We start from the raw sequence: 19,371 nt of genomic DNA on the forward strand, positions 1-19,371 counted from the left end.
TGTCAATATATTTCGGTTGCTCTTCGGCAACCGTATTTAGGACAACTATAAATAATTACAACGATTTTAATATTTTTAACAAACAGAAAACAATTTACATTTGACATACATTTAATTTACACGTCTGCGTCCGGTGACGTGGAGTTGTTAACTTATTTTTTCTTTCCCTAGTAACTGAGCGCAATTGTCAGTGTCCGTTGTGTAGTTCATTCGTATGTCTGTAGGTGTTTTTATGATATGTAGCATTTCTAAGAAATATCGTTTGGCATAGTGTTGTTCTTGTGATAAAATACTCGCCTCTTCACATCATTCGTCATTGTAAACAGTTCAGCAAGATAGACCTCAAGGATGCCTATCTCCAGATGGAATTAGATGAGGCTTCGAAGGAAATCATGGTGGTAAACACACCACTGGGCCTATTTCAATATCAGCGTCTTCCTTACATGATTGCAAGCGCACCAGCCATCTTCCAAAAATACCTCGAGCAACTTATGACTTAGATGACATCATCATCTCAGCACCTACAAGCGAGGAACATCTGAACCGAATCGACCGAGTTCTCAGCTCTCTTCAAGAGAACGGCATCAGATGCAAAAGGCAAAAATGCTTCTTTTTCAAGGACGAAATAGAATATTTTGGGCGAAGAATCAGCGCAAACGGCATTCTCCCAGACAACATAGACTCGGGGTAGTCCTTTAACATCTTCAGCCAGATGGCGGAGAGAGACCCATTGTTTTCGCATCTTAAACGCTCGACAAGTATCAGGTTAAATACAGCCAAATCGAAAAGGAAGGACTTTCCGTAATATATGGAGTAACGCGTTTTCACCAATACCTTTAATGCAGAAAGTTGATCCTGATCACAGACCACAAGCCATTTGTTACCATTTTTAATCCAGGCAAGCATCTCCCGTTGATGACGTCAAACCGGCTACAACTTTGGGCTATTATTCTCATGGCCTACAATTTCGATATCCAGTATCGATCCACATCTGCTCATGGTAACGCAGATGCTCTTTCACGCCTTCCAGTGGGTACAGATCCAGACTTCGACAAAGAAGAGGAAGCTTGCCTCACTGTAGTCGAAGTGTCACCACCGATAAATTCCGAGCTCATTCGCAACCACATGGACAAAGACAAAGTTCTCAAGCAGGTCCTGCAGAACGTATCTGTGGGATGGCCAGAAAAACTCCAGCCATGCAACGAAGCCCTTTTGCCTTACTTTAACCGAAAGTTTGCTCTCACAATCAACAAACAATTGCTTTGCTTACACAAAGCAGCAAATCGTATTATAATTCCAGCCGGTCTACGTGCTCATATCTTAAAACTCTTACATGAAGGACATTGGGGCATGGTTCGAATGAAGCAGTTGGCAAGACAACATGTTAGGTGGCCTACCATAGAGGATGACATTAGAAGCCTTGCCCAGTCTTGCAGCATCTGCAAGTGCAACAATCCTGCACCACCAAGAGAGTACCAAAGTTGGCCAGCAGCAACAACAGCATGGGAGCGAATTCATATCGACTTCGCCGGTTCAATCTTTGACGCTATGTGGCTCATATGCGTAGACGCGTACTCACAGTTCCCATTTGTCATCCAAATGTCGTCTACAACAAGCGCCAACACGATCGCTGCACTGTCTTCCATTTTCGCCATCGAAGGATACCCGAAAACCATGGTTAGCGACAACGGTCCTCAGCTTACAGCTGACGCCTTCGAAGAATTCTGCAAACTGCACGGTATAACGTATATTACCACAGCACCGTTTCATCCAGCATCTAAAGGATTAGCAGAGCGATTTTTACAGTCGTTGAAATTCGCAGTCAAGAAGAACCTCAAAGACGGTATACCACTTAGGGTAGCTGTAACAAAATATCTTTCTTCTTACAAGCTCACTCCAAACGCCCAAGGTAAAACTCCTGCAGATTTAATCCACGGTCAACCAGTCCGCACCGTGCTTAGTCAACTTTTCGAGCAGCCTGTCAAAGCTAAACCGATCACAAAGTACATCCCTAATCAAATGGTATACGCTCGAAACTCTTCAAGGGGAGAAAAGTGGATTAAAGGCATTATCGACCGTCCAGTTGGAAAAATGCTTTTTATGGTTCGCACGTCAAATAGCTACATCAAGCCCATTTCAACCAGCTGAAACCGAAGTTGTCAGCAAACAACTCAATCGAGAGACCTTCAGAGATTTGGTGGGTTCCTGAACTGCCTAAGCCATCTTTCAATCAAGAAATACAGCAACAAGATCGACCGCCAACTCCGCCAGTTGTTCAGCAACCTGATCCTGTTCCTGTTTCTCGTCCTCCTGAACGCGCAGCAGAGCCTACCCAGCAGCCGAGGCAGAAACAATCTACACGACGTCTTTCCGGCATACCAGTACGCCAAAGCAGCCATTTTCGCCAAGAATTCGATCGTTTTAAGCCAAAGGACTTCAGAAAATCTGAATAGTTCTTAATTAAAGGAGGAGATGTGTTATGTATAAGCAAAATGTATTCTCGCTTCTTCGCACATCCAAAACTATTCTGTATTCTTTCGTTCTATAAGCACACACATGTATACACAAACACGTTACTTTTGTTCATTCTCTCGCAGATCTCTGAATAAAGTCAGTCAGTACCGAGCACTCACCGAGAACGCTTCTGCCCAAACACAACACCAACCATTACTGAAAATCAAGCTGGGCGCAGCGAGAGTGGTAAACTCGCTTAAAATCTTGAAACATGTTGTCCACCTCAACGAGCTGGCACAAGAGGATTTTCCAAAACCATAAGTAATCGACCAAATGAACGTGAATACTCGGAATAAAAACCACTCTTCATCAGAAAATAGCACAGGCTTGCCAAAAACTAAATACCCTATTCCCTTACAATGGTAAAATAAGGAATAAAAGAGGAATAATTAAGGGGTAAGGGAACATAGTAAAAATAATTTTCGGCTATATGGACACCGATTACGAAGCTAAAATAAATAGCAATTTGGATTTTTTGCAAAAAGATTCTGAACTAAATACAATTTTTCAAAACGAAAAACATATTAGATTCAAAAAATTACGAAACATATTAATAGGGAACAAGAAACCATCAATAACTTTATAAACACATATCAGAACAAGATTTTTTTTCTACTCTGACCTTGTTACCAAGCGCACGATCCTCTCTACAGCAATTTAGCTGTTTGACTATCACGATAGTTGATAGTTCAAACCAAACTGGGACAAGTTTGTCCGTTTTGTTTACAAACCAATCAGCTGTTTTTTTGTTGTCTGTTACAATTTTGCTCCGTTTCATCTGCAGTCTCGCTAGTTTCCTTATTTGTCTCATCTTGGTTGTTTTTGTTAGTTATTGGCACTGTTCTGCTCGCTCTCCATAAATGATGTGAAGTCATTCGGGTCTAGTTGTTTTTGTAACACCGCTCTCTTATCCTCTCTCTTTTTGATCAGTCTTTTTTGTACATGATGTTTATGTTTGATTAGCAAGCTTAATATTTTTATATGGTAGTAATGTACACACATTACACATTTGTCCAGTAATTTGTTTATGTCAACATGTATGTCTTTATCGTCTGTAAATAATTTGTTGCTGCTAGTGCTGTCTTTTATGAATTTGGGTATTATTTTTGTCTTCCTACATTTTAAAAGAAATTTAATGTTTGTATTTAACTAAGTTAATTTAGTTGACGTCAGTTGAAAATTGTTAATCGTTGGTCTTGCTTTGTAGTAGTTACGTTCAATTTCCGCATATCCCATTTTGGAGTGTTATGCTATCGGCGTGCCTTCCGTTATTTTATATAGTTGGTTTTGGCGACCTTTTCAAAGTATATTAATTGTTAGCCGGCTCGAGGTCAGGATGTTGAAAAAAACACAAAATTATTTCAATTTTGGTAATTTTGTCAATATATTTCGGTTGCTCTTCGGCAACCGTATTTAGGACAACTATAAAATAATTACAACGATTTTAATATTTTTAACAAACAGAAAACAATTTACATTTGACATACATTTAATTTACACGTCTGCGTCCGGTGACGTGGAGTTGTTAACTTATTTTTTCTTTCCCTAGTAACTGTCTATATAAATGAGCGCAATTGTCAGTGTCCGTTGTGTAGTTCATTCGTATGTCTGTAGGTGTTTTTATGATATGTAGCATTTCTATGGTGAATCGTTTGGCATAGTGTTGTTCTTGTGATAAAATACTCGCCTCTTCGAAGTTCGGTGAGTGATTACTTTTGGCACAGTGGGACATGAGTGCTGTTTTTTGCGCGCTCGTATGATGTCTAGCTTTGAAGTCCGATTTATGTTGTGCTAGTCTAGTTTTTAGCTTAGATTTTGTTGTTCCTATATATATCATGTTGCATATTTCGTTGTTGTTGCCGTTGCACGGTATTTTGTATATTACGTATTTTTTGTCAATTTCATTTATCTTTGATTTTGTTCTGTTGTATATAGATTTTAATGTGTGGTCCGGTTTATGTGCGATACTTATGTTTTCTTTGTCGTAGTATTCCGATTTCGCTACACGTTCGGATAATGCCGGGACGTATGTAATTGACATATATTTTTTGTTTTTATTGTTTTTAACGCTATTTTGTTTTGTTGTTTTTTTTTCCGATAATAATGTTTTTATTATGTGTTTTGGGAAATCATTGTCTGTCAACATTGATTTTATCTCCTGGGTCGTCTTTTCGTGGTAATCCGTGTCTGAAATTTTGAGCATTCTATGTATACAGCTTCTAGCTGTATTTATTATCATTTGTTTTGGGTGTTTGGAGTTGAAATTGATGATTCGTCTGGACGCAATTGGTTTCTTATAACATTTTAATTTTAATCGATTTCCACGTCTAATTATCACTGAGTCCAAATAAGGTAATTGGTCGTTTTCTTCTAGTTTCATTGTAAATTTTATATTATTGGTGAAAGAGTTGAGCATGGTCAGTATAGTTTTAATGTCATCCTCTTGAATGATTGGGAACAGGTCAACTACGTATTTTGTCAGTAATCTTGGAGGTCGTCTTAATTTTTCTAACGTGTTGTCCAGGAGAGTTTCCATTACAATATCTGCAATGACCAACGAGGTTGGCGATCCCATAGGCATTCCTTTTAATTGTGTGTACAAATTGTTTTCAAATTTGAAATACCTGTGTTCTTGAATACAAAATTTTATTATGTCCATAAATATTGTTTGCGGTATTTTACTGTGTTTTTGTATTATTGTCCATTTGTTTTTAATTATATCCAGGGCTAGATCTGTCGGTATACTCGGAAATAATGAAATAACGTCAAATGAAATTAATCTTTCATCGTCGCCAATATATGTGTTGTTGATTTTTTCTTTGAATTCTTCTGAATTTTTTATGTTGTATTTGGAGTCTATTGTTATGTTTTTTAATATGTCAATTATGTATTTGCATAGTGCATAGGATGGTGATCCGATGGAGGAGCAGATTTCTTCTTTATGAATTTTGGGTAGTCCATATATTCGTGGTGCTAAAGCTGTGGTGGTTGTCATCTTATTTCTTTCGATCCTTGAGATGAGTTCCATTTTTAATAGTTTGTCCACTATTTCGTTATTTTTTGTTTGTAGTCTAGAGGTGGGGTCTTTCCTTAATGTCCTGTATGTGTTCATATCCTTTAATATGTCCTTCATTTTTTGGTTGTAGTCATCTTTGTTCATAGCTACCGTCTTGTTACCTTTGTCTGAGGTCAATATTAAAATGTCGTCATTTTCTTTAAGAAATCTCCTTGTTTGTCCCACTGTGTCTAGTATTGCAGGATCAAATGCACTTTCTTTGTTTGATGTTTTGTGGTCTTTGATAAGCAAAGAGAATTGGGTTCCCGCCTCTTCTTGTTTCTCTTTGTCAATAATAGTTTTGAGGATTTCCTCTCCGTCCGCAATGTATTTTAAGAGAGGGAATTTCTTCTTCTCTATTGGGAGCGCGAACTTTGGACCCTTCGCCAAAAGTGATTTTATTGCTGGCGGGAATTCGGTGTCCGTTTTGTTTACAAACCAATCAGCTGTTTTTTTGTTGTCTGTTAGAACTTTGTTCCGTTCCATCTGCAGTCTTTCTGGTTTCCTTATTTGTCTCATCTTGGTTGTTTGTGTTAGTTTTTTGGTAATGTTCTGCTCGCTCTCCATAAATGATGTGAAGTCGTTCGGGTCTAATTGTTTTTGTAATATCGTTCTCTTATCCTCTCTCTTTTTGATTAGTCTTTTTGGTATATGATGTTTGTGTTTGATTAGCAAGCTTAATATTTTCATATGGTAGTAATGTGTGTGTTCGTCCAGTAATTTGTTTATGTCAAAATGTATATCCTTATCGTCTGTAAACAATTTGTGGCTCCTGGTGCTGTCTTTTATGAACTTGGGTATTATTTTTGTCTTCCTACATTTTAAAAGAAATTTAATGTTTGTATTTAACTTGGTTAATTTAGTTGACGTCAGTTGAAAATTGTTAATCGTTGGTCTTGCTTTGTAGTAGTTACGTTCAATTTCCGCATATCCCATTTTGGAGTGTTATGCTATCGGCGTGCCTTCCGTTATTTTATATAGTTGGTTTTGGCGACCTTTCCAAAGTATATTAATTGTTAGCCGACTCGAGGTCAGGATGTTGAAAAAAACACAAAATTATTTCAATTTTGGTAATTTTGTCAATATATTTCGGTTGCTCTTCGGCAACCGTATTTAGGACAACTATAAAATAATTACAACGATTTTAATATTTTTAACAAACAGAAAACAATTTACATTTGACATACATTTAATTTACACGTCTGCGTCCGGTGACGTGGAGTTGTTAACTTATTTTTTCTTTCCCTAGTAACTGTCTATATAAATGAGCGCAATTGTCAGTGTCCGTTGTGTAGTTCATTCGTATGTCTGTAGGTGTTTTTATGATATGTAGCATTTCTATGGTGAATCGTTTGGCATAGTGTTGTTCTTGTGATAAAATACTCGCCTCTTCGAAGTTCGGTGAGTGATTACTCTTGGCACAGAGGGCTTTGAAGCTAAAGCATGCAGAACTAGCGCTGTCTGTATGCGTCGACTCAAGTGGTACGCTAACATACTCCCGGCCGTTGAACAGGTGTTCAACATCATCCAATATTGATCTCAAAGGCGTCGTGTACGGGCGTCTGGTGATGTATACTTGGAAAGTTGAATAACATTGGCCTTTGTGGCAATTCGATGTCCTTTGACTATGACGAGGTTGGTTGAGGCGACTTTTTTTGGAAACGTTGCCATACATAAAATATTATCAACCAAAGTGATAAAATTAGGGCGACATAGATACTTATGTGGTGGGGTTGTAGTTCGACGATCTCGTTTGGCATTTTTATTTTAATTCTTGGAATCAATTCAATGCTGAGCTCATTTAATTCATTATAACTTAGCTAGATTGATTTCATTTAGACTACAAAATCGAGCATATGATAATTTCAATGTTCCAGTAGCAGTTACCTGATGGCCAATAACACTCAGAAACGGATTTCTTAAAGTGCACTTCGGATCCAAGGATGAGAGTCCGATAATATCAATTGTTATGGTTGATAATTGATCATCGGGGATTTAATTGAAAATATCCATTGATTTTTTGTTCGCAATCTTTGCCATGAGAATGATTTCGTTGACCTTTTTTTGGTACAACGACGAAGATTTGTTATTAAACAATTGAAACTCACAATGATTGTCAATTGAGAACATGGATTGCTTATTTGAGCAAATATACTCCTCGCCATTCAGTATGTTACAAAGTTCCAATTCACTTGACGATGTTGATTCACAGCCATAACTGAATATTCAATATCAAGGGAAATCATTTTATTGTTGATGATTACCGGTATTGGAATCAAGTTATATATTTTAAATAACTGTGTTTATAACAACGGCAGTGTTTATTTAAAGATTACATAATCCTTAACCACTTTTGCTTCTGCCCTCATTAACTTATATAGTTGAAGTACATCGTCGTTGACGAGAGGAAGCATTTTTCCTTGAGGCATATGAATTTTCAGTTTATTCAAATGTTGCTTGGGAGAAACAAGCAGTGGGCTAATTTCATTGTGATGTACATTTGTCAGAACATGTGAAATTTCGTTTATTGTTTATTGTATAATGTTTATTGTATTATCGAACAAAACCTGGTACATCACACGCATTTCATGATAACGTTTCTAACAATGGGAGTGATTTTGATAATGTGATACTGTTGTCGTAAAATACCTTTTATTTTGACCACAGTGCATATTTTCTTCGTGAAGTTTATGTAGCAGCATTGACGATCTCGTTATTATATGGTAGTAAGTAGGGATTCATTGCATCCCGAGAAATTGGGGCATTTTCTACCCTTGATCCAACTCTTGTGATACAGTTTTCGTCAAAATAAAGATGAAGAGAAGCGACCTTGGGTGATGGTCGTTCGGGATGACGTCGAAGGTGATTAAATTCATTTGTGAAGTCAGCATGTTGTTTACAGCGTATAATTATCCGCCTAGCTTGTTCCAATTCGTCAAACTCCAGTAGCTCGGTTGTTTTCTATTCTTACAATGACAAAAGCGTAACATGTTTGCAATTATACGTTGCAAGCGATTAAACGAGTTTCCATGTTTAACACATTAATAGGGAACAAGAAACCATCAATAACTTTATAAACACATATCAGAACAAGATTTTTTTCTACTCTGACCTTGTTACCAAGCGCACGATCCTCTCTACAGCAATATCGCTGTTTGACTATCACGATAGTTGCTACAATTATACTACTGAAGCTGTGGCAAATGAAACCAAACTGGGGCAAGTTTGTACCTTAAGGCATTTACAAAGCTGGGACTTCGCTTCCTTCATCGATCACATCGCTGGAATCTTTCGCAATACCATTATTTTGCCTGCAGCCGATAGCACGCAGCCTACAGTTATATGGATTCTGTGACGCCGCCGTATGGCGTATGGATGCTGCACCTAAGCTCGTCGGGAACCGAATTTCCGAAATTCAGGAATCAACCTCAACCTGTCACTGGAGGCACTTTCCAACACACTTCAACCCGGTCGATATATACTCCTCAATCGCTATTTCCGAAACACGAGGCTAACTTTTGAAGAGCTAGCCACGGCAGATGCTGACGATGCTGTCCTAGCCCCACTCACGCCTGGACCCTTCTTGGTGGGCTACGAACTTCGACCATTGCCGGAATTCCCACCAGCCGACGAATATCTCGACAATCTGGATCGCTGACAGGGGCTAGCGCAATCATCAAGCTACACATCTCAGTCGCTGGTGCCACTAATACATCAACGAACTTCAAACTTCCTAAAAGTGGACGAAGACAACGCAGAACTTAGCCGTAAAGACATGGTCATCGTTGATGAGTATAATCTTCCCCAAAACGATGGTTTCTTGGCCGTATTGTCAGCACGATCACGGGATCAGACCGTGTGGCCAAAATACGCACTTCCAAGAAAATTAGTCGCCGACTTGTACGAAAGCTCGCACCATTACCTGTGTCTTGAGCGTCAATCACATTCTTTCAAGGTGGGCGGTATGCTGGGTCCAAAACCCAATGATTTCTTATATCTATAAAACGTATTTGCATATTTTAATAATTATTGCGCTCTTTTTACGGTAAGTTAACTGTTTGTAGTTTTATTAAGTTTTTATTATTTATATTTGTGCTTGCCCCTAGAACAAAATCTAGTGGCAGTAGGAGGCTAAACCAAAACTTGAATTGGTTCAACTCGGAGAAAATCATGAGGGCCAAAGACACCGCAATGCTCACTCGTAGAATGCAGAGTAATTGAATACACAAGGATTACTTGAGTACTGATTTTATTAGGGCGAATTTCGGGAATATATACACGATTTCAAAGTCAAGGGGGCCACTATTACAAAGAAGTGGAATGGGGTTGTTAGTTAAAAATACAAAACAAAAATGCAATACAGAGTCAACAAATTTGTATCCCTCACAGGGAGATTTTAGACTAGAGTTAGTAAATATAGTTGGTTTTGGCGACCTTTCCAAAGTATATTAATTGTTAGCCGGCTCGAGGTCAGGATGTTGAAAAAAACACAAAATTATTTCAATTTTGGTAATTTTGTCAATATATTTCGGTTGCTCTTCGGCAACCGTCTTCAGGACAACTATAAAATAATTACAACGATTTTAATATTTTTAACAAACAGAAAACAATTTACATTTGACATACATTTAATTTACACGTCTGCGTCCGGTGACGTGGAGTTGTTAACTAATTTTTTCTTTCCCTAGTAACTGTTTATGTAAATGAGCGCAATTGTCACTGTCCGTTTTGTAGTTCATCCGTATGTCTGTAGGTGTTTTTATGATATGTAGCATTTCTATGGTGAATCGTTTGGCATAGTGTTGTTCTTGTGATAAAATACTCGCCTCTTCGAAGTTCGGTGAGTGATTACTCTTGGCACAGAGGGCTTTGAAGCTAAAGCATGCAGAACTAGCGCTGTCTGTATGCGTCAACTCAAGTGGTACGCTAACATACTCCCGGCCGTTGAACAGGTGTTCAACATCATCCAATATTGATCTCAAAGGCGTCGTATACGGGCGTCTGGTGATGTCTACTTGGAAAGTTGATTAACATTAGCCTCTATGGCAATTCGATGTCCTTTGACTATGACGAGGTTGGTTGAGACGACTTCTTTTGGAAACGTTTCCATACATAAAATATTATCAACCAAAGTGATAAAATTAGGGCGACATAGGTGCTTATGTGGTGGGGTTGTAATTCCACGATCTCGTTTGGCATTTTTATTTTAATTCTTGGAATCAATTCAATGCTGAGCTCATTTAATTCATTATAACTTAGCTAGATTGATTTCATTTAGACTACAAAATCGAGCATATGATAATTTCAATGTTCCAGTAGCAGTTACCTGATGGCCAATAACACTCAGAAACGGATTTCTTAAAGTGCACTTCGGATCCAAGGATGAGAGTCCGATAATATCAATTGTTATGGTTGATAATTGATCATCGGGGATTTAATTAAAATATCCATTGATTTTTTGTTCGCAATCTTTGCCATGAGAATGATTTTCGTTGACCTTTTTTTTGGTACAACGACGAAGATTTGTTATTAAACAATTGAAACTCACAATGATTGTCAATTGAGAACATGGATTGCTTATTTGAGCAAATATACTCCTCGCCATTCAGTATGTTACAAAGTTCCAATTCACTTGACGATGTTGATTCACAGCCATAACTGAATATTCAATATCAAGGGAAATCATTTTATTGTTGATGATTACCGGTATTGGAATCAAGTTATATATTTTAAATAACTGTGTTTATAACAACGGCAGTGTTTATTTAAAGATTACATAATCCTTAACCACTTTTGCTTCTGCCCTCTACATCGTCGTTGACGAGAGGAAGCATTTTTCCTTGAGGCATATGAATTTTCAGTTTATTCAAATGTTGCTTGGGAGAAACAAGCAGTGGGCTAATTTCATTGTGATGTACATTTGTCAGAACATGTGAAATTTCTGTCTGAACTCTTTGAAGACTTGCCGCCAATATGAATAATTGGGTCGTCAACGCAATATACCATTTAAAGGCTTTTGAGAGAATCTAGACGCGCACTAGCTATATCCTCCATTTTCTGAGTCATTATTTTTATCCCTTTATCGATAGCAGCTTCATCTCATTTCATAATGTTTATTGTATAATGTTTATTGTATTATCGGACAAAACCTGGTTCATCACACGCATTTCATGATAACGTTTCTAACAATGGGAGTGATTTTGATAATGTTATACTGTTGTCGTGAGAAACCCTTTAAATTATTTTGACCACAGTGCATATTTTCTTCGTGACGTTTAGGTAGCAGCATTGACGGTCTCGTCATTATATGGTAGTAAGTAGGGATTCATTGCATCCCGAGAAATTGACCCATTTTCCACCCTTGCTCCCACTCTTATGATAGAGTTTTCGTCAAAATAAAGATGAAGAGAAGCGACCTTGGGTGATGGTGGTTCGCGATGACGTCGAAGGTGATTAAATTCATTTGTGAAGTCAGCATGTTGTTTACAGCGTATAATTATCCGCCTAGCTTGTTCCAATTCGTCATACTCCAGTAGCTCGGTTGTTTTCTATTTTTACAATGACAAAAGCGTAACATGTTTGCAATTATACGTTGCAAGCGATAAAACGAGTTTCCATGTTTAATTCGATATATTTCTGCTCCTAGTGAACATGTTGTCAATGTAACAATTTTAATTTTCAGCTTTCGAGCTTTAAATAGAGCTGGTCACTTCTCTTCAGATCCATGAAGAAACAGTGATCCGTATAACCACACGGTATAAACGCTTATTGAGATGCGGGTATCCCTTTAGATAATGCATCTGCGGCGTTGAGATTTGATGACACATGTCTCCATTGATTCGGACGGGTTGTATCTTGTATTTTGAAAACCTGTTTGCAACGAATGTATGGAAATTCGATGCTTTCGCAATTATGCAACATAACACGGTTGTGTAATCTGTCCAGTAATGACATTTTATGGATTCTGATTGATAGTTTAGGTCCTTTTTCCCTTTTTCAGTAAGCTCTGCACCTAACACAGCTGCACATAAATCCAGTCGCGGTAGGATTTGCTTTCAAGAAGTGCTACTTTTGACTTAGCGCATAATAGGCGCACAGTCGTTTGTCTGTTCCTATATTTGGCTCTTATATAAGCAACAGCACCAAGCGCTTATTCAGAAGCATCCACAACTATATGTAGTTCTTGATTATGAGGAATTTTTCCATCGTAAATGTGTCGTGCAACAGACATTTTCTTTTAACATAGCAAGTCCTGTCTCAAGGCCTCCCACCTTTCCTTAAGGAAAACAGAAATCTCTGTGTCCCAATCTAGTTCAAGGACTGAAAGTTTTTGTAGAAAGATTTTTGCTCTGATTATGGCTGGAGCAAAAAGACCAAGTGGGTCAAAAATTTGGACCAACTCAGAGGCTACCACTCTTTTTTAAATTGTTTGAGTGTTATGTTCTTGAGCTTTTCCACACAAGTGGTCATCCTTAGGGGTCCAAATAATTCCCAACGTCTTAACACTGGTATGTTACAGTGCAGTGCCAAGATTTATGTTGCTAGCAATAACTTCAGGTGAAAAATCCTTTAGTGGATGGTGTTAATTAAAGCACCATTTTTAAGACTTTAATCCACAAGGTAGCAAGAATTCGTTCAACTCTCCTTGTATCCTTTTAGCATCTATAATTGTATCTGCTCCGGTTAGGCAGACATCAACACAGAAGTTGTCCTTGATTACTGCTTGAGATTTTTTTGATAATAAATTCACGGTCACACTGCCTTTTTAACGTTAAATTCAAGCTTTATTGTTTGGTTTATTATACTGTGTTTATCTCGCTAATTTTAACTATTAAAGGGTTTCAGTTGTTACCTTTAAATAGTTTAAATTATTTCGTATACATTTAAGCCTCGCTTTTGTATTCCGCTTTGTCGTCAACTCCAATCAATGAGCAACATTGTACTTTCAAGTGGTGTTTCATCAAGTGGTATTTTTATACCAAAATCCGGTGCATATTTTTTACTATCGTTATCGGTTCTGACAATTTTGTTCATTCATTGCCCATTGGAATAGTCATAGTGTGACGCATCGTTCCACGAGGCACACAAGTTTCATTTAGTTCTCTTTCTTATTGACTTATTGACTATTGTTATTATTATAAGAGAAACACCCATGGAATATTTTTGTTATAATAGTTCTAAGGGCATTCACAGATGAATACGTTAATACGATTTAAATCTAAGCTTATAAGTTGCCATTTACTTTGCGCCTTGATAACGTCACCAGATCGCAAGACCTATCAATAGTCGGGGGACAAGGACATTTTAGCCGCGAGTGTAGGAACAGCGAAAAATATTTCTGCTGGGATTGTGGTCGACAAGGTATTCGCATTATCGACTGTTGCCGTAATACGCAGCCGGGCAACGGACCGAGAATTGGAGTTCAGACCAGCCTGTTTACAATTGACACCGGGGCGTCCCGCAGTTTCGTAAGTCAGGAGTTTGCGGATGCAGTCGGTGAACCACATCAATTTAAGGAAATTCGAACCCAGATAAGTCTTGCCGATAATTCGATGATAGAAGTATCACGGTTATCACCCGGATCATGCTAGTACAGAACCTCCTCGAGGTGCCGTTACTTGTCCTGCCATCCATGCTGGAACCTTTGATTTTAGGATTAGACTTCCTTTGAAATATAGGCACGACGCTGCGGAGCGGCGAAGTGCGACTTTCAACAAGACCCAACCCGGTTGAAGGAAAGACGGGTAACAATATCCTTCAAGATCATCTAGACCGGACATATCACAAAACAGAGATACGCTGGCACTGATCCCACGTTATGACTAGAACCAGGACACGACGATGAACCAGTAAAGCCTGTCACACACCAGGAACATGCAGAACAAGCAATGATTCGGAATCATCCGAATCACCAGGAACACAGGAGACCCAATTACACATGGCAAAACAAACACGAGAAGAAGCGACTTTGAATCCCCGGAGCCAACCACCACGTATTTTAGAGACAGAACCACCACAGCAACCAGATGCGCAGCAGGCAGTGGATACAAAAAACCAAGTTAAAACCACGACAGAAGGCACGGAGAAAGCATCATGGGAACCACAACCGTTAAACGAAAAACAGGAACGGCAGATACAAAAATTTCTTAGCTTTCAGCTTAAGAAATTCGAGTGAATGACAGGCGTAGCAACTATAGCCCAACATAGAATCACCATGCGAGATGAAAAACCGTGTAAACAAATATACTTTCTCAAGAGCCATGTCATGCAGGCACATAGAACCCTCTCGAAGCCCGCACAGCGCTAACACAGTACCAGGGCGTGGACTTTACTTATGGCGAGTTATGCCCTTCGGCTTGCACTCCGCTCCCGCTACATTTCAGCGTGCCTTAGACAGTGTGATTGGCCCAGATATGGAGCCGCATGCCTTCGCCTTTTTAGACGACATAATCGTCATCGGGGCAAGCTTGGAGTAGCACATGGCTTATCTCTGTCAGGACTTTGAACGACACAGAGAAACAAACTTGCGTATTAACCAAGAAAAAATACTCTTTCTTCCAGCGAAAACTAACGTACCTAGGACATGTCATTAGTAATAAAGGCATTCACACAGACCCAGAGCGTGCCTTAGACAGTGTGATTGGCCCAGATATGGAGCCGCATGCCTTCGCCTTTTTAGACGACATAATCGTCATCGGGGCAAGCTTGGAGGAGCACATGGCTTATCTCTGTCAGGACTTTGAACGACACAGAGAAACAAACTTGCGTATTAACCAAGAAAAAATACTCTTTCTTCCAGCGAAAACTAACGTACCTAAGACATGTCATTAGTAATAAAGGCATTCACACAGACCCAGAGAAGGGCGCCGCGGTGCAAAATCTAAGCCCGCCAGAAAACATCCGGGAACTACGACGTTGTGTAGGCATGGCCTCCTGGTACGGGAGATTTGTTTCCAATTTTGCATCAGTGGTCCAACCAATGACTAAACCTCTTAGAAAGAACCAGAAGTGGACCTGGGGAGAAGAGCAGAATACCGCATTCGACCGGCTCAAGGAACTTTTAACAGATGCACCCGCCCTAGCATGACCTGATTTTACTGAAAAAATTACTCTTCAAACCAATGCTAGTAATAACGGACCAGGCGGTGTTTGGACCAATGACAATCAACGGACAGGAACGAGTGATAGCCTACTAGTCGCCGCCGAGCGTAACTACCCACCAATGGAAAAGGAATGATTTGCGATTGTTTGGGAAAGTCGCAAGCTCAGATGCTACGTCGAAAGTTACCGTTTCAACGTAATCATCGATCACATAGCGCAAAAATGGCTGGACAATATAGAGAACTCCACGGGAAGAATAGCTGGATGGGTGTTAGAACTCCAGCAATACCAATACGACGTCCAGTATCGCCGAGTTAAATACAACGAAGTCGCCGACGCTCTGTCTCGACAGCCGCTAGAAAAACTCCAGCGGATCACAACAGAAAACCATCAGTGCAAGTGGATTCAACGCAAGCTACAGGACATCAAGGATAACCCACAGAAGTTTCCCGATTACGTCACCGAAAACGGGGAGCGGTATCGCCACTTCGGATATCGTCCCGACGACCAGGACTACATACCATGGAAAAAATGTGTGCCAAGCGAGCATCGCCAACAAATTGTACAAGAATGGCACGACGGGCCCACAGCAGGCCATTTGGGGGTACGGAAGACCATTCTCCGTATTTATCAGAACTATTACTGGCCTGGCATGTTCCGCGATGTCGGAGCCTATGTACGAAAATGTGTCTTATGCCAAAAGTTTAAACCAGACCAACGAAGGCAAGCCAGCATGATGCTCACGAGACATTTTGAGGAACCTCCGAATCCATGTTACTTGTCTTCTTCGATGCGTTCATTAAATGGATTAACCTAATCCCTCTGCGCAAAGCAACTTCGGCGTCTCTGATTCGAGCCCTTCGTGAGCGGGTACTAGGTCACTTCGGAGCACCGAACAAAATGGTGTGCGATAATGGCACCCAGTTAACTAGCAAAGCGTTGCGAACTATTCTATTATGTATATACAGCACCCTACTGCCCTCGCAAAAGGGCGAACCGCACGATCAAGACGATGATTTCGCAGTACTTACGCGATCAGCAGAACACATGGGACACTCTCATTCCAGAAATTACACTTGCTTTAAACTCCAGTGTCTCCGAGTCGACGGGATATAGACCAGCATTCCTGTAACAAGGCAGAGAGCCGCGGCTACCCAAAGCTTGGTACGATCAAGTCACCTTGGTAATGGGAACCGTGCCACAGCCGGCCACACAGAAAGCCGACCATTTACGACAAGTCTACAGCATCGTCCAGGGTAACATACAAAGAGCCAGCAAATATCAGGGTCGTCAGTACAATCTCCGCCGCAGGGAGTGGCGTCCAGCCCTGGGATCTTTTGGACCATATAAATACGTGGCCTTCACCTCCGCCAATATCATTCGGTTTCGGCTCCCCGGCGAACGAAAGGGGCGGTTAGCCCCTCTACAGCAAACAGCGAATCCGAAGACGATGATTCCGAAGAGGTAAGAAACCCATGCCTTCCCGTTCCAGCCGAAGGAGATGACACGACGACGCCAAGTATCAACGAGGGGTGATTACAAGAATAAACCACTAAATTATGTATACAACCATTGTTAGCTTTTAAGACTTTATTCACCTTCACTTTATATATACCCAATCTTATGCTAAGTTAGATACACCCTAATTATAAATATTCTGCAGGAGTAATTTTTGACCTTTGCAGCGACAGCTACAGTGACACCACGAGCTCCGTCACCAAAGTCCCGAGATCCGCGCCTGCGCTGCGGGACGTGATACCTACAGCGTACTCAGACGAAGCCACCACGTGCCAGGTCATCCAGTGAGTCGGACGCAGCTCACGAACGCGCGAACGCCAGCCCTCCTCAACACGATGAGGAAATATCTCACCCTCGCCGTTCTGCCACACCACGCTATGCCTACGCTGTGACGAGCCACGCTATGCCCCATCCCCGGAAGAATTCGTTTTGGATGACAGCGACGACAGGGAGGGTCCTCAGGTTGACGATGAGGGAGCCAGTGGCGGACGCGACACGCCGAGCGACGACGGAACCGGGTACGGAGCCGTTCCGCATCGCTATTTTGAAAATATCGAAAGAGTATCGACACAGGCACTGGAGGCAGCTTCTACAGGTACATTACACGTCGTGAAGGTTACGGATGCCCTTTCGATCGAAGGAGGATCCAACCGTGGAAATCCCAATCTCGCCGGAACCCAACCTCTCTCTTATGGGCCCAGACCAGAGTGAAGACGAAACGGCTATTGACCTGACGACCCCGCCATGCCCCACTGTCAGCGCTACGCTGCCCACGAGGCACCCAACCACCGGCATGGGGCGTCAGTCAGAGCGCGCACACTCCGCTCCTGACGCCTAAATCGGCTACCAGCTACCATCAGGATGCTGCGAGCAGAAAGTACCTGTGCCGTACGTCATCTGGATCACGCGGGATCGTGGGTAATCCAGAGAACGTTCGCGTCCCCCTGTTGGACGATCTTTGCCCGTAGTTATTGATCCCCGATCCTTGCCAGTAGTTAGTATCCCTCATCATTCCTGGGTAATCCAGAGAAAGTTGGAGTATCCCTGTTGGAATTATATCCTGTTTCTTTTCCCGATGTTAATACCACTGCAGACGTGGCTACGGCAACACCTGGTCCACCCAGAGAAGCTGGCGTGCCCTACGGGATTATATTCCTACTCCTCGCCCATATCCCACCCACCCCTATCGTTTAAGTTTTAACTAAATGGGAATGGGTATCAGGACAGGGCAGGGAAATTGTCAATTCCATTGTGGGATGGTATCGGTCCTTTGGAACAACAAATTCTAGATACAACGACCTCAGACAAACCAAAACACAAATACCAGATATAATTGAATATTTTAAGATATACTGTTACATATAAAACTAGTCGGTTTTAATAATAGGTCTAACTGTCCATCAACAAAGTCATGATCCGAAAAAGGCGTGCAAACAATTGGGTCAGTAAGAGAGGACCAAGATATATCTGGGAGATTAAAATCTCCCAATAAAATCAAATGATACGCGCCAGAAAGTAGATATAGAACAGATTTAATAGCAGAAAAATGTTCATAGATTATAATGTCAGATCCTGGGGGATATAAAAACAGGGTACAAAAATAAATAAGGTGTGTAAGGAAACATTTACACTAACAAATCCTTTTTGATTGGGGTAATCAGGCTGAATTATCTCTGATGTACAACTGGAGTTAACAGCAATAAGCCCCACCTCCCCTACGAGAAACGCGATTGGTTCTATAAGTGTTAAAGTTGTTTGGAAAATCTTCGGAGTTGGAAATTTCCGGTTTTAGCCAAGTTTCTCCGAAGACTTAATTATGTTCATTTCAGGCAGAGGAGTCAGCGTACAGCCTACGTTACTTCATATTAAGTCCCCTTACATTTTGATGGGCAAGAAATACAGCGTAGCTTCTGAAAGACTAACGACTTAGTACGTACACAGCTAGAATAGAGCGGGACGGAGAGAATAAAATTTTACAGAGAGTTATTCGTGCAATATTACAAAAACAAACACTAGGAGCACTGGCAAAACATGCACAAGAGAATAAAACTACAATAACAATGTTCATAGATTAGACAGTTTCAAATAAAATTATTAAAACTGTAATAGTAAGTATATAATTATAAGAAAAGCCCAGTTCCAGACACACAAAATGCAGTTTAGCTAAGTTTGACTAAAAGAAA

At 40.4% G+C, this 19,371-nt stretch overlaps 1 protein-coding gene across 1 annotated transcript; it reads left to right on the forward strand.

Moving 5' to 3' along the window:
- The first annotated feature begins 954 nt into the window (after positions 1 to 954).
- LOC128264976 (uncharacterized protein K02A2.6-like) lies at positions 955 to 9,227 on the forward strand. The gene is made up of 2 exons (XM_053000725.1): positions 955 to 1,843; positions 8,989 to 9,227. Exons 1-2 carry the CDS (start codon positions 955 to 957, stop codon positions 9,225 to 9,227), a joined length of 1,128 nt encoding a protein of 375 aa, XP_052856685.1.
- The last annotated feature ends 10,144 nt before the right edge of the window (positions 9,228 to 19,371 follow it).

The sequence above is a fragment of the Drosophila gunungcola genome, unplaced genomic scaffold (assembly GCF_025200985.1).
Source record: "Drosophila gunungcola strain Sukarami unplaced genomic scaffold, Dgunungcola_SK_2 000087F, whole genome shotgun sequence".
NCBI lineage: Eukaryota > Metazoa > Arthropoda > Insecta > Diptera > Drosophilidae > Drosophila > Drosophila gunungcola.

Bases quoted from the DNA above. Each gene is read 5' to 3' on its own strand.
- LOC128264976 (XM_053000725.1), top strand. From the start codon at position 955: ATGGCCTACAATTTCGATATCCAGTATCGATCCACATCTGCTCATGGT. The intron at 1,844-8,988 runs GTATACCACTTA...TCCGAAATTCAG, and splicing joins CAAGAAGAACCTCAAAGACG to GAATCAACCTCAACCTGTCA.